Source organism: Perca flavescens, chromosome 6 (assembly GCF_004354835.1).
Source record: "Perca flavescens isolate YP-PL-M2 chromosome 6, PFLA_1.0, whole genome shotgun sequence".
NCBI lineage: Eukaryota > Metazoa > Chordata > Actinopteri > Perciformes > Percidae > Perca > Perca flavescens.
Genome location: NC_041336.1, coordinates 39,599,893 through 39,626,022, shown reverse-complemented (window position 1 = coordinate 39,626,022; position 26,130 = coordinate 39,599,893). Strand labels below are relative to the sequence as shown.

Genomic DNA, 26,130 nt, shown 5'->3' with positions numbered 1-26,130 from the left:
AGTCTCTTTTATATAGACCTTAGTGGTCCCCTATATGAAGTCTCTTTTATATAGACCTTAGTGGCCCCATAATACTGTATCTGAAGTCTCTTTTATATAGACCTTAGTGGTCCCCTAATACTGTATCTGAAGTCTCTTTTATATAGACCTTAGTGGTCCCCTAATACTGTATCTGAAGTCTCTTTTAGACCTTAGTGGTCCCCTGATACTGTATCTGAAGTCTCTTTTATATAGGCCTTAGTGGTCCCCTAATACTGTATCTGAAGTCTCTTTTAGACCATAGTGGTCCCCTAATACTGTAGGGGAGAACCCGGACGAATGAAACAGTTTTTAATTATGGTGGGAGAGCAGGGGCGAAAGTACCATTTTTCAGAAAAACATATTTTTAAAAGATATTGTTTTAGACAGAGATATATTTTTGCTGTGGTCAATAACTCACAAGTGTGGTCTATCAATACCAGGTGGTATTTTGTACAAATGTCGAATGACTTCAGTATAATTTCACTTTGAACACAAGTTGCACATTGTTACTTTTGACCCCATCAGTAGGGACGAAAGTAACACACAGGTGGGTCAAAAGTAACACAACAATACAAGTTAGATTTTTTTTGTTACTCTTGTTTTCATTAAATATATCTGACTATAACTTTGTTAATATGTAACTGGAAACATATTTTGTCCTTTATCTTTGCAAAAAAAAAATATTAAATTACATTTTCATTTAAAATTTCAGTTTCATCAAATGTTTCAAATATAAGACAGTAAAAACTTGATTTGTTTAGAATATGTTTTTATTGGCAATGTCAATCCATTTTATAAAACATTCAACAGTATGAACAATATGAAAATTAAACTAAATTAGCATAAAATCTCAAAATAATCTATCAGTAGTCAAGTTTTTATGTGTAAATTCAAAATGTGCATAAAAACTTCTGGAAACACAAAAAATTCATAGGTGGAGGTGGAGGTGGAAAAGCTAAGGTATGGCTAACCTAAATGTGAGGGATAAAATGTGAGGGTGACCTACCGAAATCAGCTGTTCCTCAATGTTCCTCTAGTGAAACCTAGAAACAAAAACAGCAAAGGGATGCCACCATAACTTTGATGGAAACCTGACTTATGTAAACAAACAAAAAGGAACATTAAAAAGGCATTAGCCTACTCATTGTCACAGTTGTGACAGATATAATGTTCTGCACCCTCAGTGCATGCCTCATGTGACCAGAGCTGGCAAAAGAGACACTGAACCCACACTTCCCCAGGCAAGGATGAGCTGGATGTTTCGTCACACACAAGACATTCCTCATCCTTGTCCGAGGAAACTGTGGGTGAAGTGTTTTCGACCGTGAGGAACCTTTTCTTTGGAGCAGGCGGCTTCTTCTGGGGCTTCTTCTTCTGGATCCTCTTCTGTTGCTCCTCCTCCAGAGCTGCCCTCACCGGAGAGTCAGTGAGGATCGCCGTTGACCTGCAACATTCAAAGTGACAACATTTTTTTATCAACATTTGTATAAATTTACAGGCAGTTATTGCTCATCCTCTGTCCACATGATAGCATAAATAAATTACTCAGGAAAAAGCAAAAAGCAAACGCTACTCACCTCCTTTTGCCTCTCCGTTTTGTATCCTTTCTCGGACCAGCCTTGGGAAAGGGACGTACAGCTTCTGGAATGAACAGACATGGACTTCCCCTTTCTTCAGGAGGGACAGCTTAATCAGCGAATACAGAAACAATAATATTAATATCAAGTGCACAATTCTATTTTAGTAATTATTTTACTAAAATCCTTCAGGACTAACCAAGTTCCATCTTAAATTATCTTACCTGAACTGACAGCTGGGTGGTCAGGGATGGTATCTCTGGTTGAACCAGCAGGATACTCTGGCAGACGTCCTCCCTCAAATAGGCTCTGGCTGTATGGGTCTGTGTTAGAATGTGGTGTGGGAGCACATGGTAGGCCTACACATGGAACTGGGCGGTCAGTGACATATGCAGGTGAAAAGTCTTGCTCCTCAAAAATATCTGGGTTGAAAGGACAGATGCCAGTGCACACAAAGCCAGATGTGATGTTGCTGGGTGTTGCTGCACGTGGCAGAGCTGTGGCCACTAGGATTGGGATGTCGTATATGGTCAACGTTTTTCCAGGGTGTGTTCTCATCCAGTGATCTGCCGCTGCGTTAACATATCGTTTCAACGGACCGAACACACTCCTGTCAAGCGGCTGGAGACGATGTGAGCAGTGGGGTGGGAAAGATAGGAGGACTATGCCGTTTGACCGACAAAAGTCAATTGCTGCCACAGAAAGGTGTGACCAGTGATTGTCAAGGAGGAGCAGCACCTTCGACTCCAGGTTCACACGGGTGTGTCTGGCAAAGTGCTGAAGAAAGGAAAGAAAGTCAACATCATGCATCCAACCTGAACTATTAGCAGAACCAGTAGAGCCGATGGGACCTTACCTAACAAAGTGGTCCTGGAACTTCTTCCTGGGAAAGATGAAATACGGGGGAATGCAACTGCCTTGTGCATTAACAGCAAGGGCAATGGTGACCAATGTCCCCCTTTCCCCAGAGGTCACTGCACCGACCTGGCGCTTCCCCTTGGTGGCGATAATTTTACCTGGCTCCTGGACCGTTGTGGTACCTGAAATTTAATTATAAACATTGATGAGCTTTCATGAACATTTGTAAGTGTTTATATACCTAAATGTGAGTGTATTGTTAGTGTTTGTATATAGTTACATTATATTTACATTGTTTTATTATCTCTATATCTGCATTAATATATATTTTTTGTTTATTTGTTTGTTTTTATTATAGCTAGGTGTGTGTGTGTGTGTGTGTGTGTGTGTGCGCGTGTGTAGGGTTTTTATATAATTACATATTTATTCACCTCAGTTTTACAACCTGTATATATTTATCTGTATAGGCTACAGTATGTATTTATTATCATGGTCTGTTTATTAAATTTTATATAACAAAAGATTTGTCCCATGTATTTTAAACCACTTAATCATTGTAACTTTTTTTAGTTTTAATGAATTGTAAACTTTACCTGTTTCATCCACGTTCCAGATGTCCTTTGCTTTAAAAAGGTAGCGGGCAAGAACTGAATTCAGGTTGTTAAAAAAAGAGGACACATTTGTTCTGTTGAAGCTAGTGGAACGGGACATGCTGGTGGCTTGGGGTCTACGAATAGATAAGGTGTTGTTCCTTTCAAGGAAGGAGGTGAGCCAGTCCTTTCCTGCCATCTTGGTGGCATCCCATCCACTTGGATATTTGCACCCATATCTTCTGGCCAACTCGTATGCAAATCTGCGCACCTAAAATTGTTTAAAAAAAATTCAGAGGGACATTTTTTATGACATAATTAAGATAAAATAAGACTTTACTGATCCAGCACTAGGGATTTTTACATGTTGCAGCAGCTTTGCTGTCAATAAAAATTTATGTCAATAAAAATAAAAATTAGAATCAAAATGAAAAATCTATTTAAAGAATATACAAATCTCACATTTTGATAAGCATTTAAACTGATTATAGTAAGAGTAGTGTGTAAGTGAGCTGCATTTTGAATGTTTTTACTGTAACGTTACTACACTAACCTAATTAGGAGACAGGCCAAAATAAATATCAGCTGCCCTCTTAATATAAGCCTCCAGCTTCCTCTCTTGGTCCACAGAGAAGACTTTGGTGTGTGACCTGTACCCTGGTGGTCTAGTCTTCTCCCGGCTGTTCTCTGCCCTCCTCCTGCAGTATCGGAGCAAAGTGACATGGCAAATGCCATGCGACTTTGCAGCTGCCCTAAGACTAATGTGTCTTACAGATATGTCCAGAAACGCCCTCTCATACATATCTGGCTGAATCAGACCTCTGTCTGTCTTTCTGACCCTCACTCTTGGCATATTCTGTTGGTATAATATGACATAAACATGTTTTAATAAACTCTGCAACACAGAGAAAATCACCTCATTAGCAGCGGGACGAAAGTAACAAGTGTTACTTTCGTCCAGATTGGAACTCCGGACATTTAAACCCGAATTACTTGTATACTGAAAGACTCTGACAAGGCAAACTTGATCATATGCGTTACAGCACTAAATAATCTGTAGATTGATAATTATTGTGACAAATGAAACGAGAAACACAACTTGTAAATAGAAAAAAAGTACCGCTTCAGTAATTTACTTACCGTACTCGAAAACAGCTTTCAGGACATAAACCCCATAGTAAACAATGATGAAATCACGTGATATTTTGCGGCTCCGTCTATGGCTGCGTGCTGAAAGTGCTGTCATAGCTTGAAATGCAAATGTAGTCAGGGCTCAGAGAAAATCGCTTTGTTACTTTCGTCCCGTGTTACTTTCGCCCCGGTTCTCCCTAAACGTCATTTACAAAGACATCGTAAAACACTGAAAGCTAATATTTTGTCACTAGCAACCTAAATCTGTCCTCTGTCAAATACAGTTGCATTTCCAGCTCTGACTGAAACCGTTGGGGAGTTATTTAAGCAGTAGTCTGACGTGCGTTTTGTTTCATTCGTCGCTCCTGGCCTGGACGAATGAAACAGGCATGGGGGACGAAAGAAACATCCAGTTTAAGCAATGTACACTTCCCACAACTTCAATATTTAGCAACATATCATGAATGGTACATGATCAGATAGGTGTTATTTCAGATTGATTGCTGCAGGGCTATACGTCTTGGTGAATGTCTGTTAACAACTCATTGCCGTCATCGTGAAGCGCGTATCTCGCAATTACGGAAATACCATGCACTATGCCATTTATATATCTAGAATAATACCTGTTTCCAATTATATAATGTTTCTATAGTACAAAATGTTATTTCGCTCTGTTATTATGTGGGAAAGGCCACCGCACATCTAAATAAGTGCGCTTCATGACTCACAGCCCGTCAGTCTCCATAGGATAGGCTAACATGGGAAAACTCGACCCCCTACCTGATAGCCCCAAATATATTTACATCTTTCTAAAACCACTTTTCCATGTCTCACCTGTATGAAATATAGTATAAACACAGCTATGTGTGCAATTACTTAGAATACATGGGGTTTACTGCATAGGCGGAGTTTGACATCAAGGGGGGGCAAAAAAAAAAACATAGGTTTATTTTTTTAAGCAGATTTTAATTTACATTGTAACAATTTAAAACCTCGAGCTCAATTTAGTTTAAAAAAGAAGTCCATAACGCATATAATTCTTGAGCGACAGATGCAAAAAATCCACAACAATCTCAGTCCCCACAGGGCAGGCTGTACGCTTCTCTGTTCACAACGCTGCCTGTTCAGCTTAACGCGAAAAAGCTTAACGTGGTTTAATGTACCTCAACAACTTTCAACAAATTTATCATGGCCATATCTTGAAATGAACACTTATGCCTGTCAAAGAACTTGACAGGCTATGGCGAGGAAAAAGCGAGGAAAAAGCTTGTACCTAAACAATGGTTACCAAATTTCTCTCATATTGCTCCTCATAACCACTGAAAACTGTGAAAAAATCTAATCAGAAATGTGGTGATGATTGATCGTTGTTTAGGTACATTAAACCACGTTAAGCTTTTTCATGTTAGGACTTAAAAAGCCCGTGAGAACCGTTGGGAGTCAACCAACAGCTGCTCCGCTAAATGTCAGATAACGTCCATAATAATTGGACTTTGGGTTCTATTTTTTTCCGTGGTTATGAGGAGCAATATTAGAGAGAAATTTGGTAATCATTGGTCATTGTTTACTACATTAAACCTGACCTGCGCGAAAGAGAAAAAAACGTATGCGTCATTGTACCCAGCACTTCTGGAAATGTACCTCCGAATGCGTCTCTGTCCCCAGCACATTTCAAACCAAACTGACGCCCGTGGGCACGGCTGTGTTGGAGCGCAATAGACAGACGGTGGCAGAATGCCCCGACACTTAAATTCAACTAACATGTAGCTAGGCTAACAGTGAACAATCAGTGTTGGACCTCCAGTCTGTTGAGATGCCTCTCCAAACGCAGAAACCAAGCGCAATCGCACCATAAAACGTTAAGACACGTTAAGAAAAAAGATCAGTATTTTGCCGTAATCCAATGACATGAAAACAAGTCATCCACAGCGATCAGTAGATTCACAAACAGAGTCACGGTGTATCCAGCAAGGCCTATACGCGCGTCACATTCACCAGTGGAATAAAACGTATCAAAGTCCAAATCTACTCAAAACGCGCATTCAATTAGTAAGCTGACAGCAAATTTATATACATGGCATTTAGGCAACCTTTATTGTAACGTTGGCACGGTAAGATGTCCCGACTAATGCAACAAATTATTGTTTTTTGCGTCCTGCATATGCGTCGACAATGGTCTCAGGTGAGAGGCAGAGCCCTGAAAAAATATTATTTTTACTAAAGCAGTATATGAAATCAGATGTATTACCTATCCCCATTTAGTTGTTTTGTGTTTTTAAAGTATTTATAAAATATCGGGGGCCTGTTTCACAAAACCAAGATAAGGGATTAAGCCGGGATTTCCAGGTTATCCTGGATGAATTAAACCTTGACTCGGTTTCACGAAAGCAGAGGCGCATAAATCACCATGGAGATTTATTCTGTGCAGCTAGCCTGGTCCTGACCAGGCTAACAGCCAGGCTAACAGCTAGCCTGGTCCTGACCAGGCTAACAGCCAGGCTAACAGCTAGCCTGGTCCTGACCAGGCTAACAGCCAGGATTTATTTAATCCTGGAACCTTTTCTGTTCACTCAGCAGTGGTTTTACCCTTTTGTTATCAGCCTGGATTAAAATACAACAGGTGCATATTGCTGTTCATTTGAGTTTGAGCAGCAGCTTCTTGTGGAAGTATGATGACGTGAAACACATTATTTGAATAAAAAGAAAATAACACGAACGCTGTACTGAAACAGAGAGAGAAAGCTTAGCAGACGATCGCAGACCGACTGAATGCATAAGCAGACTAAACATATACATTAACTGACCTCTGCTCTGAATGGAAACCATCATAATCAGACCATTCAATGATTAGGCTACTAATCATTTGCACAAATTAACAATTGTACGCTTTGCCTTAAAAGTAAGCAGAAGATAATATTTACCATGAAGATCCATTTTCTATAACGCTAGAATATGAAGCGTAAATATCTCTTTCACTCTGTTCCTCCCTCTCTCTCACTGGCTAAAATATTAATTTCCTAAGTCATATTAACTTCCACTACTCGCTTTTAATGCAAAGTGTACAGGTGTTCGTTTTTGCAATTGACAAGTGACACATTGAATGGTTTCATTTAAGAGCAGTAGTTCATAAATGTATATTTTTAGACTATCATTTAGTCTGGCCGCTATTATCTGTCACGTTTTTTCTCGCGTTTTTTTATTTTTTATAGAGGACGAGTTTCCTTCTCTACATATTATATGCCTTGCTCCCTGGTATATATGGACATAGAAAATAAAGACACTGAAGAAATTGAACTGTAAAATCTAGAAACTATAAAGATAATAAAGTGATAAATTCCATGCACACTATAAACATGAATGGAACAGAGTATATTCATCAGTTATTTCCCCCCAGGCAAAATATAAGGTCAAAAACCATTGAGGTGTCCTCTCCCTGTTGTTACATGAACGTACAGTAGCCTACATCACTAGATAGTTACTGATCCAGTGAACTAAGTCTATAATTTGGGAGGATTGTACAGTTAGGATATGTTCTTAAAACTGTACAATCCTCCCAAATTATAGTCCCAGTTTACTGGACAACATAAATTGTGTGCTAAGAATGCCAAATACAATGCACATGGAAGCAGAACAAACATGATCCTTATTGTTAAAGAATAAAAAAAGAAATGATACACTAAAATAATTTAAGGTGCATTGGGGAACTATAGAAATGTACAGCATTGTATGTATTGCCCTTAGTAACAGACTTCATTTAAAACTCATTTGAAATTTTATCAGCCTTTTCTAATTATCTCAACAACTGCCATAATATATTCATCAAACTTCTTACAACAATATGAACAGCAGTCTTCATACAGCAATATAACAGTAACAATGACAAATTTATAATTATAAAAAAAAAATAATGGTCACAACTTTAAATAATAACAGTACTTAAATGAACAGCAATATGCACCTGTTGTATTTTAATCCAGGCTGATAACAAAAGGGTAAAACCACTGCTGAGTGAACAGAAAAGGCTCCAGGATTAAATAAATCCTGGCTGTTAGCCTGGTCAGGACCAGGCTAGCTGTTAGCTGGCTCACAGAATAAATCTCCATGGTGATTTATGCGCCTCCGCTTTCGTGAAACCGAATCAAGGCTTAATTCATCCAGGATAACCGGGAAATCCCGGCTTAATCCCTTATCTTGGTTTTGTGAAACAGGCCCCTGGCTAGCTGTTAGCCTGGCTGTTAGCCTGGTCAGGACCAGGCTAGCTGCACAGAATAAATCTCCATGGTGATTTATGCGCCTCCGCTTTTGTGAAACCGAATCAAGGCTTAATTCATCCAGGATAACCGGGAAATCCCGGCTTAATCCCTTATCTTGGTTTTGTGAAACAGGCCCCTGGGGGGCAAATGAAACAGCTGTTTCAATCGTCCCGACAGCAACAATTGACATTTAAACCTATTTTGCTCCTAAACTAAAAAACTCTGACATTCCACACTGTAGGACATTTTAAAACACTAATTCATCTGTGATATGACCATGCCAACGGCACATGAAACAATAAATACAACCTGTCCTTAAAAAAAAAAATTACCGCATCAAACATTTTACTTGACGCACTCAAATTGGGTTCGCGGGTCTAACTTTGTAGCAGCATGACGTCATGACGCCAACTTTCCTGGGTCTGGTAGATCTTGTGTGCTGTACATGCTGACGAAATTTGACATTTGCAACATGTATGGTTTTCGGGATAACTGCAATGTTTCATTTGTCCTCCGTTTCAATCGTCCCGGTTGTACCCTATCTAAAGTCCCTTTCCCGAAATTCAGCCTTGGTGCAGAACTACAGCCACTAGAGCCAGTCCCACAATGAGCTTTCCTTAGGATGTGCCATTTCTGTGTCTGTAGCTATTTAGGAGGAGAGAGGGGGGGCAAGGTGGAGGGTGGGGGTGTGGCCTTGACCAACTGCCACTTTGCTCGTTTGAAAGCCATGATGTCTCTCTCTCATGGGTGGGCCAAATTCTCTGGGCGGGAAAAAAGCAGAGAAAGGGGAGGTAACCTTTCTCCTTATGACCTCATAAGGAGAAGATTCCAGATCGGCCCATCTGAGCTTTCATTTTCTCAAAGGCAGAGCAGGATACCCAGGGCTCGGTTTACACCTATCACCATTTCTAGCCCTGGGGGACCAAAGGCAGGCTGGGGGAACTCATATTAATGTTAAAAAAACTCATAAAGTGAAATTTACATGCCATGGGACCTTTAATATAGGCTATGTTATGTTGTTGTGTGGGCGCTGGCCTATGGATGGATGACGCCCTAGCATTTGCCTAAACTGCCTATGCCACGTACCCCATCTCCTGTTGACTGTTAATACTAATAATATACAGTCTATGGTTGTTCCCAGTATACACACGAGGTCCCACCCCTGCCTTACCAATCTTTTGAGCTAGTTATCCTTTCTTCCCTATACTTTCGACAGTGCATGAGCATATGTTTCCGCATTCTCTGTAACTGTACATTCAGAGCACTCGTTTGATATATTTTTCCTTGTTCGTTAATCATTTTCTGAACGTAATATTTTTTTCTGCTATCTGCTTTTTCTGCTATCCATGTGACATTTGTCCTCCCATTTCATGATTATTTCTTTGTTGAGCGTTGCCTTTAGCCTGGTTGACACCAGACCCTTCTCAGTTGTAATTGAGAGTGGCAGAGCAAATCTCAAATTTGCCGGAAGTTCGTCAGGCTTACTACGTTGCCTTAGCTTCTCCTTGAGCTGGTACCATAGACTGTATATTATTAGGGTTAATATTAACAGTCTATGGCTGGTACCCACACTTTCACCCCTGTCCTATACAGGCCTAATCTAAATAAACGTTGCTGGATTCCTAATATACTAGAACTTCCCACTTGACTTACTGTGATAGTAAGTTCAGACCCTAAACTGTATGGAAAAACTTAGAGTAAAATATATTTGTTCAGAGACCAATTTAAAGGTTTACAATCTGGAATTTCTCCATAGGAAATTACGAGCGTTGTTGCACCCTCAATTTCTGACAGTACCTGAATGCAGCAGAATCACGCCGTACTGCACTTCCCTGTTCCTGCTCCTCCCAGCTCAAAGATGGCAGCCATGGGACAGAGATGAGCGACGACATGAATTTTAAGAGTTTTGTCATGAAACCACATTGGGGTGTACAGCTGTTACATGCATGGTTTTAACATGACAGCGATATAGTTTGTCAGTGTCAACGTGTCGTCTTACGAAGACAATTAAAGGATTCAGAATATCATGTTTTCCTGTGGGCTAAGCTAGCAAGCAACGGTTAGCAAATACATGAACTTGTCTCTTGTGCCATACAAGAAGAAAACAGCTGCTCTGAATACGGTCTATTGACATCTTGCAAGGTGAGGATCGTTATTTGTGTGATAAGATGTGCAAAAAACTAATGTGAATTCCTAATTCTGGTGCGTTAATTTAGCATAACGTTACACATTTGTAGAATTTTGTATCTAACGTTACCCTAAACTCTTTTTTTGTTCTATGGTGAAATTGCGTATTAGCCTAAGCGAAAGTGTAACGTTTCTTCTATATTTTATTTATTATTGTTACATTTGTATACAATCTACTAGCAAGATAGCTAAGTAAAGTGTAACGTTAACGTTATCTGATTACCTACAAGCAGGGTAACGTTAGCATTTTAATAAGAGACTAACGTTAGCTGGTGTCACGGCTCTCCAGATTATGTATATTATGACTGGTTGTTGGTACGACATCTTCATGTAAATTAACGTTACGACAACACATGTATTTTTTAAGGACTGATTCCTGGTGGCCAACTATCTCAATTCCATGCTAATCTGCATATTTATTGGTCTACTGGATACTTGCTTTACTATACATCCTGTTTTTGGAGCTAAACAAGGCATGGTCATCATTTTCTGCATAGTACTGGTTTCCGAGCCTGTCCAGATGCCATGTAAACCTATCAACCTACCCACGTCAACAGATTCGCTACATATTCATAAACATTTTACTGGCCTTTGCATGTCGCAACTCAAATAAAAACTACACTGAACTGAATATCTGAGCCCTACATTACTATAACATTGTACAGTGGGAAAAAATGTGTTTTAAAAGTAATTGGCATGATCCTTGTCGCGCTGGATTCGAACCTTCCTCAGCAAAAATAAAAATATACAAGTCCTCTTCGCTGTCCACTACACTATCACGTTAACCACATCAGTCGACAGGACATGATTTTGTTTTTTCTTTTTTCTCAGTAGGCCATGAATCACTGTTTATCTGAGTACTCCGAAACAACAGGTTACCTTGATTTAGGCTTAAAAACATAACTATATCATGCACTCCAACCTTCTGCTACACCTCTGCGCTATCCGTGTACAAGGATTTGTCATAAATTATAGCAGGCAGCACACGGATTCTGAAACAATGGGTCTAAAACAACTGGTTACCCTGGGCTGGAAACGTGATCTCGAGGCTCTCAAACAGCTAAGCTACAATAACAAGTTCCTTGGATTTATGAAAAGAAGCAATATTTCTATTGACATGGCTCAAATGCCTAAATCTATGTTTCCAATAGCTTACAGTGTTGCTGAAAAACCAGAAGACCACTAACACCGGTACTATGAGGTGGAGTTAAAACACTGCCAGCTACTGATTGGTCAGAGAATAGTCACTATCCTGCACAAAAGGCTCCATATCAGTTCCCTTATTTGATAGCTCCTCAGTTGAACTGGAAGTTGTTCTGGCCCTACTTCATGAAGGGCACCTTAAAGCTCTTATTCTTGACTCGAGGAGCGAGGATCAAGGATGGGGGAGGGATCTCCGAGGAGCTATGAGCGAGGATACACAAGAGCAGCCTTCCTAGAAGCCATGCAGCTGAAAGCCGTTGCTAACTCCGCCAATACAGCGAACAAATTCATGTGACGCTAAAAAGGCAACTCATCCCTCTAAAAAACACATTTCTTAATTTCCTCTCTATTTGCATGCTTTCCTCCGTCTCTCCCATGCTTGGGAGAAGAGGAAGGGAAGCAAGTGGAGGAACCGTGGATGCAATTTAAGGGAAGTGAGATTCAGCTTAGATTCTACCCAGCGAATGACAACACGGGTATATTGCACAGGCGCCAACACAGCTGGTTGTCAAAATGCAGTGCACTACAACTACCTGGATGCTGCACAAAACAGCCAAAGCGTTAATTGTGGAATGCTGAACACTTCTCGCCCTCAATGGTCGCCATCTTTGCTACGGAGAGGAAGCCACAGGACCACCAACGTATTTTCAAACTTGTAAAAATGGCAGGCGAAGAAGATGCATTAGTTTTAATTGAATCAGCAAACACCAAACTATACGAATGTAATTTATACATGTGTTTTTTATCAATAAGTACCATTATATTGTAGTCAGATATTGAGAAAACAAGCCGGTATATTTGGCGTGTGACAATAGGTGGCAGTAATGCTCTGCCCGGCAGCAATTTACCATTTTAAAAAAAAAAAAAAAAAAAAAAAAAGAAAGAAGAAGAGTCATCTCCAGTCAGTGCATAACAGCTGTGCACAATTTACTACCCTGTGAGTACATAGTGTACACTAGTGATGAAGTATTTGAGTCCTGGACACGGATTCAAGACGCAAGCCTCTGGACTCATGACTCGGCTTGGACTCGTGCACTGATGACTTGGATTTGAGGATTTATGAAATAAGACTTGGAAGTTGGATGAAGTCTCAGACTACTTTTATGTGTAATAGGTCATAACATTTTTATATATATAGTCTGTAACTGTTTCACGCAGGGGCGTGTCCACCTGCGACTGTAGTTCATGAAGTGCACGCACCCCCTACTACATGTTCGCATTTGAGAGATGTAAAGGGATGCGCCCCGGGTAGTGAACTTAGCCTTCGCGGATCTTACATCCACTGCTGGAAAGAGCACGGCTAAATGTTTCATTTGTGAATGCACAATTGAGGAGACGACTTGGACTCGATCCCTGGTAATGGTGACTTGACTTTACCTCAGACTTTTCTTTAGTGACTCAGACTAGGACTCAAACTGTAAACAGCAACCACAATTAGTTTTATTCACTTTGACCCAGATTTGTTTTTTAAAAGGCAGCCCACAAAACGCCCTACACTACGCCGTACACTTGACGGAATGCAGACGTTCCTCTGTTAGTTGCCGATGAAAGGATTCAGTGAGTGTTGCATTGAAGATGTCACAACAGTTTCATACTACGTCGCTATCGATCAATTACAATTTACAAATGATTGTAAATCCAAATGCTAATATTTTCTCTTTCCTTCCCCACCAGCTCAGTTTCATCATGGCCATCACTCAGTTCCGTCTTTTCAAGATCTGCACGTGTCTAGCCAGCTTACTTTCTTTCTTTAAAAGGTTGATATGCAGGTGAGCACAACTGAACACTTAATAAAATTGCAATGGCCAGTATCCCTGAAACATGCTATTCTCTTTTATGAAAATCTTGTCAATGCAACACTACTTTTTGACACACATAACAACATCAAAAACGTAACCTAATGCCTTTGAGAAATTGACAGCATATACTGATAAATGTTCGTGGGTTTACCACTGGAATGTACCGTTTTAGGAAGGGTCTCAATTCATTTTCTAAGGGAGTGCATAGAGCTGCATGATTAAGGCCAAAATGATAATCACAATTATTTTGATCAATATTGAGATCACGATTAATAATCGCGATTATTTGTTGATTTTAACCACAAAAAAAAAAGTATTGTCACACATAGGCTAATTATAACTGCTTTCACATCCATACTGTACTACATTACTCCTCTGTTGAAGGATACTATGCAGTCATGAGTCATTCCAGCTGTTGTGCGACTGCTTTCCACACATGCGTGTTTGCCATGAAAAGATACAGGCAATGCAATTTTCTGTTCACGTTAACGGCTCATGTTAAAATCCGATGAGCCCGGCGTCTACCGGACGAAATAGCAACGCAGATTACGGTGCCACTCAAATGTCTGTGTTGCACTCTGATGCTCCAATACAGAAGTTAGAGGCAACAGAAACATGGCTGCATGCCATGCTATTAAACCCTAATAACACGTTACACAGCAGGTAACGTTAGCCTACTGTTAGCTATAGTAAGCACTAATAACACGATACACAGCAGGTAATGTTAGCCTACCGTTAGCTACAGTAAACACTAATAACACGTTACACAGCAGGTAACGTTAGCCTACTGTTAGCTATAGTAAGCACTAATAACACGATACACAGCAGGTAATGTTAGCCTACCGTTAGCTACAGTAAACACTAATAACACGTTACACAGCGGGTAACGTTAGCCCACCGTTAGCTACAGTAAACACTAATAACACGTTACACAGCAGGTAATGTTAGCCTACCGTTAGCTACAGTAAACACTAATAACACGTTACACAGCAGGTAATGTTAGCCTACCGTTAGCTACAGTAAACACTAATAACACGTTGCACAGCAGGCAACGTTAGCCTACTGTTAGCTACAGTAAACACTAATAACACGTTACACAGCAGGTAACGTTAGCCTACCGTTAGCTACAGTAAACACTAATAACACGTTACACAGCGGGTAACGTTAGCCTACCGTTAGCTACAGTAGGAACTGGATTAAACACGCTAAAATGCTGACAGCTAAACGGTAAACCTTGTGACCGACTTATGACCGACTGCTATCTGTTGTCCTCACGTTACTCTCTGTCCTCCTGTCTACATCTAAACTGAGCTGTGCGGTGCAGGGAACAACTCTGATTGGCTCATGGAGGCACGTGATCAGACAGTGGTTTACGGAGCTTTGAGGGAAAAAAACTTTAATACGGAGCAGTCTATTGGACTGAATGACATATTTTAAATATCGCTTGATCACGTCAATTTGATCGTGGGAAGCCAAAATCGTGATCGTGATTAAAATTTGATTAATTGTGCAGCCCTAGGAGTGCATCTGTGACGTTTGAAGACAATACAATTGGCAGTTAAAATCCCTGTCAGTGGTTCAATCTCTCTACACTGAAGAGATCTGACCGTTTTGTCTGATAACAATGTTCTATCAGTTGCTTTCTGACTTGTTATTTTGTCGTATTAACTCTGCAGGAGTGGAAGGGGCCGCAAGCTCAGTGGGGATCAAATAACTCTTCCTACAACAGTGGATTTTTCATCATCGGTACCAAAACAGGTCAGTATTGTGTCGATCAATCAACAGCACCTTCCCTGAGAAGTTCAGAACCTAGCGTTCAATATTTGGAAAGGCAAACTACAGATATAATCATTGGACCAAAATTCTAAACTTGAATGTGTTTACTTATACATACAAACTACACAAACTCCTTCTCTTAAATCCTATGAATACATTTGGCTTCAAATCATGTGTTATTGTCTCGTCTGCACAGCCAGAGATTGAAGAATGGAGCTCTTGGGATGAAGATGCTCCTACAAGCATTAAGATTGAAGGTGGCAACGGAAACCTTTCCCCTTCACCCAACGAGATGGACGAAGAGCCCGACTATTTCAAAGACATGACTCCCACCATCAGGAAAACACAGAAGGTATGTCCACAGACAGCGCAGCTGATCCAGTATTACCCAGCAGATGCAACATTAATACAATATCCAGAACACACAATTTATTGTAAGTTGGTGACATTAGTTAAATATTGCAGCTTAAAATATAGATTAAAGGTGCTGTAGGGGATGTTGGGTAACGTTACTTCTTGTTGACGTTCAGAGTATTTTCAAGTTAAACGGAGATTAGCTCGCCCCTCCCTCCTCCTCATCCCGTCCCCTCCCCCTCCCTTCCGCGCACTAACCCCCCAACCCCCACCCCAAAATCCTTCTTGTCAGTTATTGGTTGGAAGACTGTTTATGTTTGGTGGTGCAGGTTGGCGCAGTTTGTCTTTGTTGCTGTTTGTGGAGCCTGGACTGTCTACAGAGACCACATTTTTTACAGTGTGTTCAGGGGACAGGCAGCTAGTGGATAGTGAGGAGATGTTTGCTGTATGTGACAAAACATGTTGTAGCCTAAAAAACGCGTCACATCACTTAGAGCACCTTTAAGTATATAGTGAAAGGAATACTCCGACATTTTGGGAAATGTTTATTTGCTGCCTTTTCATTGCTGCCCATTCAATACTTACATCACTACGTGATGTGTTCGCCCTAGCTTATCCCAAAAACTGGAAGTAGGATAAGTTTTCTAGCAATGCAGGGTTTCTCCCAGGAAGTTCTTTAGTCAAGGTGGTAAACCACTCAGAGCGTGACACATCATCTTTTGATCAGTTAGTTAGTTGATGAAGCACTATCCACACTAGTGCATATGCCATACCAGCAAATTTGACTATTTTTATTGTCAACCAGGTCATTAATGTGAATCGTGTAGATCCAAAGTTTGGTTTAAATTGTTAGAAGTCACTTTTGACAGACCCTGGCTAGCTATGTCCTCCTGCTTTAAATTTGTGCAAAATAGACAAAGCACACCTCTGATCTATTCCTGTAGTGGACACACAAAGGTGAAATAAATTGCAACCCACTCACATACCGCTTGATAAGACGGTAAATAATATGTTTCTGTTCTAAGAATTATTTATCAAAGACTAAAAACAGAAACACTGAAGATGTATTAAAGTTAGTTTTTTACTTGCGAACTCAAGGAGCCAATTTCAGCACTAGAGCATAGTACAGAAAATGTCTAACTGGAAGCCCTCTACATCGGCTTATTTATGAGTGAAATACAATCATAATACAGAGTTGATGTCGTCAGTTGTTATCTGGTCAGAGTCGATGACGTCTCCCTCATCTGGTCAGGGAGTGCATGTTCTTTCCTCAGCATCATACCATGCTCAGACAAGATAGCCAACGGTTCCATGTTATCTTCTGAGAGCAATCATTATAATATGGCATTCAATGCAAACAGTTTAACTATTAACAAAGACAGTAGAATGTAAATCATAATTTTTCTAACGGTTTCACAAAATGTCTCATACCTTTTATTGAAATAACAGGTAAGACCAATGAATAGGTCAGTCAACAAATCTCCAGTGAAATACGGATAACAGCTGACTGATGCTTCCTTACTCACCCTTTGCTTGTTATTCCTAGTACTAGTTTCCTTGAGATGCTTATAATGTGTGTACAGTATGTACATATAATGTAAATGCATAGTTCATCTGCATAGTTAAAAGTGTATATGATTAGATTTGCTGGAATTTGGTGTAGTTTAAAAACTACAAAAGCATAAATCTGTGCTTCAGTTGAAGTTGTAGCTCCTGTCTCTGTGGTTTCTGTGATGCAGATAGTGCTGAAGAAAAGGGAGCCTTTGAACTACCTGGTACCTGATGGCTCAGCAGGTTTCTCCAGCAGACTGGCAGCTTCTCAGGATATGATGACCTTCAATCCACCCTCAGTAAGTTACACTTTTGTACCATCCAAAGCCCAAGTCAAGTGTCTACTGTCTGTAGAGTGGTATAAAATGAAATGCAGTCCAAATACATGGCCATACATTTCCGCAAGTGAAAAATCATTAAAGTGCAAAGCAAACCCAGAAAGGACTGGAAGATGGGTAAAGATTAAATTAAACAATGTGTAGGGGAACCCAGTCATAGTCTTATGCATGAAGACTATATAGCTTATAAACTCTGTGTTAGGGCTGGGTGATATGGCCTAAAAATAAAATCCCCGATTTAAAAAACAAAAAAAAACAAATTGGATTTAAGATTTAAAAATCAATCTGCAGATGACAAAGAAATTGTTCAAAACAAGTTTTTACTTTTATTTTGTTTTGACTCATGCATATACACACACACACACACACACACACACACACACACACACACACACACACACGGGGCATGTACAGTATACCATTATGATTATTTATGCCAATTTTGTGGAAATATAAATTGAGTTTAATTGAGTGTTTTCCCTACCATTGTTTTTTTTTTTTTTTTTTTGAGGGGGGCTATATATTCAACAACAACAAAACGGATGCGTGAGATAAAGCTGTTTTCACACATACAGGTAATTCACTTCTTGTTCCTCGCTAAAAGTTCAAATCATTTTAACCTTATTGCGCAACCTTGCCCCTGTTTTCACCTGTTGCTGAGTAACGTTAACATCCCATGGTCTCTTGAATGTAGCAAGCTCCTTTGTAGTAACTAGTGCTAAAAACAAACGTCGAAGAGGAGCCCCGTGCTACAGAGTAGCGATTGCTAGTTGTTTAAACTGCTACAGACCTCCGTCACAGCTCGGTGTATCCGCATTTAGTAGATGGGTTGAGCTGTAACAGAGTTCCTCAACACCGCCTCTGGTGCCCCGCATGGTGCTCCTTCAGGTCAGCGGTAGCTGGTGGTTCAGTTATCCGAGAATAGGTGACTCTCAGCTGGGGACAGAGCACCGTGAGCTGCCGGTCATTTCGGCGGAGATTACGAATAAGTAAGTAATGAAACGACTAGTTATTTTTTTTTATATATATATAAAAAAATGTTTATATATATATATATATATATATATATATATATATATATATATATATATATATATATATTATAATTAATGTTAGTCCCTGTCGCTGCCATGTTGTTTATGTATCTCTATGGCAAACGTGCAGGGGGAGGGCTGAGGCCGTTTGGAGCTACGGGAGCCCAGAGGGGAGCATCAGTGGACGTTAAGGAGAAAATCGATTTTCATTTAAACAAATCGACATTAACTACACATTCGAGTTAATCGATAAAATCGATTTATCGCCCAGCCCTACTCTGTGTGTTACTTTGCAAATGCATATTTATCAGATGTTGTTAAACAATATGAATGGGGGAATGTTGGTTAGATATAAAAGGAAAGTAAAATTGGTTGTGTAATTTGTTAGGCTTGTAAAGAACTTTGTTAAAGCTGCAGGAAGCAACGCTTTAATGTAAGAAACCATATCAGCAAAGAGCATCATATCACTTTTTATTCATCCTATTGATCATTTATGGATATTTGTCATAGTAGGCCATGAAGGCCAAAGTAAATTACAAATTAAACCTTTTTTTAAATTAAATATACACATTTAATGGACCAAAGAAGTAAAAAGTTTTCCTTTTATTTTCATGAGAGAAACTAGCTTGTGACAGATGTTTTAAAATATACAGTTTTAGCTCTGGCAATTGAAATTCTGTAATTACCTCCGGCAAGGGGGTTCAATTTTCTGCTCAGTTTTTTATTTTTATTTTCTTCGTTTCTGCGTTTTGGAAAAAACTACATGCCCAATTTCCATAATCATTGGTGGAAGGGTGTAGCATGGGCCAAGGAAGAACCCATTCAATTTTGCAGCACATCTGAATCACGGGGCTGATACACATCGTTTTTCAATTTGAGTTAGCATTGCAAAAAAAAGGGGCATTGGTGCTGCATACATGTTGTGTAAGAATAATCAGAAAAATGAGTTTCTGACTGGGAAAAATTCACACTGCATTAACATTGTGAGATTAGGAGGCCTGCACTCTCCGATTGCCCTTTTAGTTACAGTAGCACCCTCTTTAAATATAATGAAGCTATCTTTTTGTACAGGCTGAACTGGGCGAAATGGACAACTGGCAGGAGGACACAAATGCCTGGGAGGACGAGTCTGATGCTGCCTGGGAGGCAGAGGAGGTGCTCAGGTAATGTTTCAAGAATGCTTCTGTGCCTATACACAGTACATAGATGTGCACTAGTACCAGTTTGTTGGGATTATTCCATTGACCAAGTTCATTATTCGTCATTAATAATGCACCAGGCAGTTATTAAAGGAACACGCCGACTTATTGGGACTTTAGCTTATTCACCGTAACCCCAAGAGTTAGACAAGTCCATACATACCCTTCTCATCTCTGTGTCTGACGGCCCCAGCGGCAGCAGCCCATCACAGAAAATGCAGGTGAATGGTTCCAGAAATCCTACTGCTCCGAATTGTGACAAAAGTGACAAAATAACGCCAACATGTTCCTATTTACATATTGTGATTTGTAGAGTCACAGCGTGTACAAAAAAAGACGTAACATGAGACACAGCCATCTTCTAACCGTTAACAAACCGGGAACTATCAACTAACTGTCAATCAAAATGTACTTGTTGGGCTCGGGCCTTGCTTACAGCTCTAATGTGTGGTGTAGCTAGGGCTGGGCGATATGGTTGAAAACTATATCACGATATAAGTTTTTCATATCGGTCGATATTGATAATTATTAATATTTTTTATGACCTATTTAAAATAAGGACCAGGAGAAAAATATATAAAATTTAAACATTTTTATTTTAAACTTAACCCTGCTCTGATTATAATCCCCTCAGTTATAAAAGCAGAAATGTCAACACAACCATGGAAAACACTCAAATAATTAAAATGTAAACAGGTCTAAAATCACAATGAACACTTAACAATTAAATGCTTAATAAAGTGTCATAAAATAGTGCAACGTGTTAGCTAAATATAAGAAACCTGAGAAGGAACTATTTTCTGCAGGTTTAGTGCTAGGTTGGTAACCTGGCTTCTGGACAGTGCTCAGCATGTCTGCCTCCGTTATTTCTTTGTAGTGTTTAGTAAGGCGCTGATGCAGAGTACCTCTCCATGGTGGTCTGCTGCTTGTAGTGTTTAGTAAGGCGCTGATGCAGAGTACCTCTCCATGGTGGTCTGCTGCTTGTAGTGTTTAGTAAGGTGCTGATGCAGAGTACCTCTCCATGGTGGTCTGCTGCTTGTAGCGTTTAGTAAGGCGCTGATGCAGAGTACCTCTTCATGGTGGTCTGCTGCTTGTAGTGTTTAGTAAGGTGATGATGCAGAGTACCTCTCCATGGTGGTCTGCTGCTTGTAGTGTTTAGTAAGGCGATGATGCAGAGTACCTCTCCATGGTGGTCTGCTGCTTGTAGTGTTTAGTAAGGTGATGATGCAGAGTACCTCTCCATGGTGGTCTGCTGCTTGTAGTGTTTAGTAAGGTGCTGATGCAGAGTACCTCTCCATGGTGGTCTGCTGCTTGTAGCGTTTAGTAAGGTGCTGATGCAGAGTACCTCTCCATGGTGGTCTGCTGCTTGTAGCGTTTAGTAAGGTGCTGATGCAGAGTACCTCTCCATGGTGGTCTGCTGCTTGTAGTGTTTAGTAAGGCGCTGATGCAGAGTACCTCTCCATGGTGGTCTGCTGCTTGTAGTGTTTAGTAAGGCGCTGATGCAGAGTACCTCTCCATGGTGGTCTGCTGCTTGTAGTGTTTAGTAAGGCGCTGATGCAGAGTACCTCTCCATGGTGGTCTGCTGCTTGTAGTGTTTAGTAAGGCGCTGATGCAGAGTACCTCTCCATGGTGGTCTGCTGCTTGTAGTGTTTAGTAAGGCGCTGATGCAGAGTACCTCTCCATGGTGGTCTGCTGCTTGTGCCGTGTTGCAGCTGCAGATGTTGTTGGATGTTGATGGCGAATACGGCTGTGCTCCAAAGTGTGAGCGCGGCTAAAGTGGTAAAACAAGTTTATGGTATTACCAGTGTTGGTCTGACGACATTGGTCTGACTACGGTCAGACTTATAAACTGCCATACTGACTTTTCCTGTTTTATCAATGATTTCCTCGCTCGCTGCGGCACTCACTTTCCACTCCACGCCGGTTCTGTTATTGAAGAACACGAGACAGCGATGTGGCGCAACCAAACATGATACTGTTACATGATTGACTGTTAGTGTCACTCCCCACGTTGCTAGGTTGCCAGAGAGTGAGGGCCTTTGTTCATGCAACCAAACTTGATTCACAACCTCTGGTTTCTTCTGATGAAGAAAAACAAGTTATCGAACGTTTTATCGACCGCATTTTCTATTGATATTGATTATGTGTCTATTGCGATACATATCGTTATCGTTTTATCGCCCAGCCCTAGGTGTAGCCAGACCTTACTGTGCAGTGCTGTGGAGATAGGTCTGGCAATGCGAGACTAGTATCATTGTAACAGACAGGACTTGTTCTGCTTTTCTGTCCTCTTACTAATGATGAAAATGATACAGTAAGCTCATTTTTTATTCTTCTATTGGAGGGATGTAGATTCACACAATGGCCAGCAGGTGACAGTGTATGCCTTAATTACAAACACAAGAGCAATGAACAAGATCTTGTTTCCTCCACTCCCAGCTGACCGAGCTTCTGTTGATGACGCGCTGTAGTGACCTTGCTTGCAATCGTATGTTTTGATTTCTTTTTTATTTAACAGACAAACGAAGATGGCTGAGCGAGAAAAGCGGTCCATGGAGCAGCAAAGGAAGAAGATGGAGAAAGATGCTCAGAGGATGATGAAGAAGGAGCAGAAGATTGCCGTCAAGCTCTCGTAACATTTTAGAAATGCTCAATTTTGAGGCAAAGGGATGAGAGTGGGGCAACGACACTGAATCAATCGTCACTCAGTCTTTAAAGTCATCAAACCAACCAGGATTACCACCCTACACGACTTATCTGTTAGCAAACTGTCCTCCTCCTCCACCCTGTTTCCACCAGCAGCCATTTTAGTCCATTTTCAAGCTGCAGCAGTGTAAAGTGCATCATTCTTGAGGCGAGATAACGCACGTGGTGTACACCCGGTACATGTGGCAAAAGTCATTTTGGTCTTCAAGAGAGAGCTGTATTTATATGAGCCAGTTCATCTTAGGTAAATGGTTAGTTACAGCATTTGAGGGTTCCATTTAGACTCTGATTAAATATGTCTGGTAGCGTAGAAAAATGTTCATTTGGTTTTTTTTTCAGGAACGTGTAAATAAACGGATACTTGTACTACCTTTTGAAACTCAAATAGGGAGTACAATTCCCTTTGTTTGTCTTATTTATAACCTCAAAGGACAAAGGGGTGTAATTAATTTTAAGCATCACTGTATAACAGTGACATCCCTTGGTTTGCTTGATTATTGTCTTTATAATTATGTCAATAGTTTTTTTCTAATGAATGTTGCTTGATATTTCACATTATCTCCCTGTGCTGTGCAGCCCTTAGTACACTGGAAATCTGCATTTAAATGAAGGCTGAAGATTTTCAATAAGAGTATGGATAAATGACCACAGAATCTAGCCCAACTATAAATGTTAGCTGTGGGTTCCTATGGTAATCTCATGGCTACTGATCTGCCATTCATTTTTTTCCTTTGTCAGTTTTTGATATTGAAAGAAAGAGAGAGAAAATCCAGTCATCACTGCTTTGATTTTTTTTTTTTCTTTTGCAGGGACTGGGAATGTTACTTTGATCTTCAATAGTTGATACACAGACGCTGTTTTTTTAAAACATGGATCTCTGTCACAGTGTAATCTCAGACTCAAACTGGTCATCTTGGCCTATACAAAAATGAAAAAATAAATTCTTGCTTACTTTCTCATCTGAAAATGTAAGGCATAAGTTAAAGGTTTTGACTGAGCGTCCTGTTCTGCATCATTATAATGAAATTACCATTCAGTGTTAGGAAAAACACGTACCAGTGCCAATAGGCAAGCTGTTGTCATGGAAACATTGGAAAGTGAAAAAAAGGCCTAATACATGACTTGGGTCGAGGTGAGGGGGGAATGGTTCTATACTGAATGCTGCCATTGGAAAAGCTTTGCAAGCTATTTGATGCTTCCAAACAAATACTGGGTTGATGTCTGATTTATTGATCCTCGGAGGCCCTGGTTCTGTAGACACTTAAATGATAAAATGACTGATGATTATTAGTGTATGGTCATGTTTAACAGATTAATTAAGAGAAGGGAATTCATTGGTATGGATTTGTGTTTTCTTTGGAATGTTATTTTTTCATTAAGAAAAGCAAGTTTTGTCATATTGCACATTTGAGTTCTTCCAAAAATGAATGGCAGAGAACCCCTTGTTTCATTGTCTCATTTATCTCCTTCGTGTGTAAGACTTCCTGTTATAAGAAATGTCATGGTTGAGCACAACTGAGGACCACAAGCTCAATCAATCCAGAAGGTTTGGCAGACCGTATCCCTGCTGTATCAGTTCTACACAGGTTTTTAATAAAATGATTTGATTCATACCTCTAAAGGTGAATAACTTTGGTCACAAGTCTGCTGCCTGATTGTACAATTTGGGAACAACTATATACACCATTACAGATGGATGACAAATTACATGATTACTGAGCTTTGCTATATGTACAACATGATATGGGTTTGTGCTTTTTGTTAGCCATGTTAATGGCGTAGCTCCAGTGATGTCAGTCAGCCATTCCACCACTTTGATCTAGACTGAAATGTGTCAAAAACTATTTGGATGGAATACCATGAAATTTGGTATAGACATTAAAATTGTTTGCTTGTTAGCATTTAGCTCAAAGCCCAGTTGTACCTGCAGCCTTACAGGGGGTCAGCCCTTTGTTCCCACATTTGTAAGATTTTTTTTTTCACTGAAAATTAGGCCCTATGTTCCCACATTTCTAGGACATTTTCAAAATTAGGTCTTGTGTTCCTACATTTCCTTTCAATTTAAGCCCTCTCCTCCCAAAAGATTATTTAGGGTTAGAGGGATACATACAAATTCATGAAAAAGGAAGGGGATCTGATATAAATTCATGAAAAAGTAAATGTGGGAACATAGGGCCTAATTTTGAAAAATAATCTTAGAAATGTGGGAATATAGGGCCTAATTTTGAAAAATAATCTTAGAAATGTAAGAACATAGGGCTGTGGGAACATAGGCACACTCCCCCTCACAGAGCTGGAAGTTTAGACTCTTGTTAAAATCACTAAAATATGTGTGATATAAGATGGTCTTTAACCTGGATTGAAGGACCGTTGTCATTACTTATCTGACCCCCATCATAATGCCTGCCAAAACCTCTCAGACTGACCCACTTCCAAAAGAGAAAAAACACATCAGTTTTCAGAAAGAGAACGAGCTGAATGGATACATTATTGTCCTGAAAGGCTTGAGAATCATATATACTGATTATACAAGGCTGGTGTGTTCTCAGCTGGTTTGATTTGCAACCATTGCTTCCCACTCATTTTAATCCAGCAACTACTGACTAGTGTGAGGATTACAGCATCTGTTGACTCACTAGTCTCATGCCTTATGAACTGAGAGGTCATGCTTATCCAACATAAGATGCATCACCATATGGCACGAGTGGAAAATTGAGTAATCATGGCAAAGATGCCAAATGTTAGTTCATTTCATCTTAAATCGCCTTGTTCTTTCATTGAATGATTAGATGTTATATGTTGACTAAAGAAAGCAATGGTAGTTTTTGGCGGGCAAACATTTGCTCTGGCACTGACCCAGCTTTTAATAGCACAAGGGCACCGACGACATTTTACGGCTTCTGAGAGACGACAGTAAAGTGGATCTAATGCACTTTACATTGTCAGCTCACAACCCAAGGGATGTCTGAAAATCCAAGCCAGGAAAGCTTTTACATAAGATGCTGTCATGAGAACGCTGCTTGGTTGCACTTGACTTCAGTCTTGATAGTTTCCCTTTTATTAATTTATTTGAACATCTTGCAGAAAGTGGGCTATCCCAGTCTTCACTAGCATTTTTATACAAGTCAGACTTTTACAGTTTGTCCTGGTTCAGTCCTCTCCCCCCAATTACAAACATGTCACACCAAAAAAAAAAAAAAAAATTAAAGCGATGGACGGGTCCTCGCGCCTCTGCGCGTGTCGGGGTTACCAGCGGAAGCCGCTCCTTGCGACCGTGCATTTGCGCGGCACTCAGACGCCACAAACCGTCACCAATGAAAAGGGAACTCCCCGCCGAGTTCAACCATAGCTCACACAAGACTCTACGTCATACGGTTCATTAGCTGTGAAAGGGGGCGTGGCTGAAGCATAGGGGGCGGGTCCAACCATCACCAATTAAAAATGAAGCCTCTGCTGAGATGAATGATACCTCACACAAGACTCTACCTTAAATGGGTCAGCATGTATGAAAGGGGGCATGGCTTAAACATAGGGGGCGGGCCAAACCATCACC

General features: G+C 40.2%; 2 protein-coding genes across 4 annotated transcripts; one reads left to right on the top strand and one right to left on the bottom strand.

The window, feature by feature from the left end:
- Window positions 1-808: 808 nt before the first annotated feature.
- Window positions 809-10,404, bottom strand: LOC114557792 (uncharacterized). 3 transcript variants are annotated; one of them, XM_028581447.1, is made up of 6 exons: window positions 10,228-10,404; window positions 3,050-3,317; window positions 2,455-2,638; window positions 1,823-2,375; window positions 1,599-1,707; window positions 809-1,465 (listed from the first exon to the last, which is right to left on the bottom strand). In XM_028581447.1, the coding sequence occupies exons 4-6, from the start codon at window positions 2,154-2,156 to the stop codon at window positions 1,159-1,161; spliced, it is 750 nt and encodes a 249-aa protein (XP_028437248.1). In that variant the 5' UTR covers window positions 2,157-2,375; window positions 2,455-2,638; window positions 3,050-3,317; window positions 10,228-10,404; the 3' UTR covers window positions 809-1,158. The 3 variants fall into 3 exon arrangements, with proteins under 3 accessions (XP_028437248.1, XP_028437247.1, XP_028437249.1); XM_028581446.1 differs by lacking the exon at window positions 10,228-10,404 and adding an exon at window positions 4,187-4,259; XM_028581448.1 differs by lacking the exon at window positions 10,228-10,404 and adding an exon at window positions 3,600-3,674.
- On the top strand, window positions 10,222-24,015 carry ebag9 (estrogen receptor binding site associated antigen 9). The gene is made up of 7 exons (XM_028581449.1): window positions 10,222-10,572; window positions 13,495-13,589; window positions 15,296-15,377; window positions 15,592-15,747; window positions 17,489-17,599; window positions 19,744-19,835; window positions 22,390-24,015. Exons 2-7 carry the CDS (start codon window positions 13,507-13,509, stop codon window positions 22,505-22,507), a joined length of 642 nt encoding a protein of 213 aa, XP_028437250.1. The 5' UTR covers window positions 10,222-10,572; window positions 13,495-13,506; the 3' UTR covers window positions 22,508-24,015.
- The last annotated feature ends 2,115 nt before the right edge of the window (window positions 24,016-26,130 follow it).

Excerpts from the sequence above, each read along its gene's own strand:
- LOC114557792 (XM_028581447.1), bottom strand. The coding sequence starts at position 2,156 with ATGAGAACACACCCTGGAAAAACGTTGACCATATACGACATCCCAATC. Across the intron at positions 1,708-1,822 it reads CCACCCAGCTGTCAGTTCAG|CTGTCCCTCCTGAAGAAAGG; the intron begins GTAAGATAATTT and ends TCGCTGATTAAG. Across the intron at positions 1,466-1,598 it reads AAACGGAGAGGCAAAAGGAG|GTCAACGGCGATCCTCACTG; the intron begins GTGAGTAGCGTT and ends TGAATGTTGCAG.
- ebag9 (XM_028581449.1), top strand. The coding sequence starts at position 13,507 with ATGGCCATCACTCAGTTCCGTCTTTTCAAGATCTGCACGTGTCTAGCC. Across the intron at positions 15,748-17,488 it reads CCATCAGGAAAACACAGAAG|ATAGTGCTGAAGAAAAGGGA; the intron begins GTATGTCCACAG and ends TCTGTGATGCAG. Across the intron at positions 17,600-19,743 it reads TGACCTTCAATCCACCCTCA|GCTGAACTGGGCGAAATGGA; the intron begins GTAAGTTACACT and ends CTTTTTGTACAG.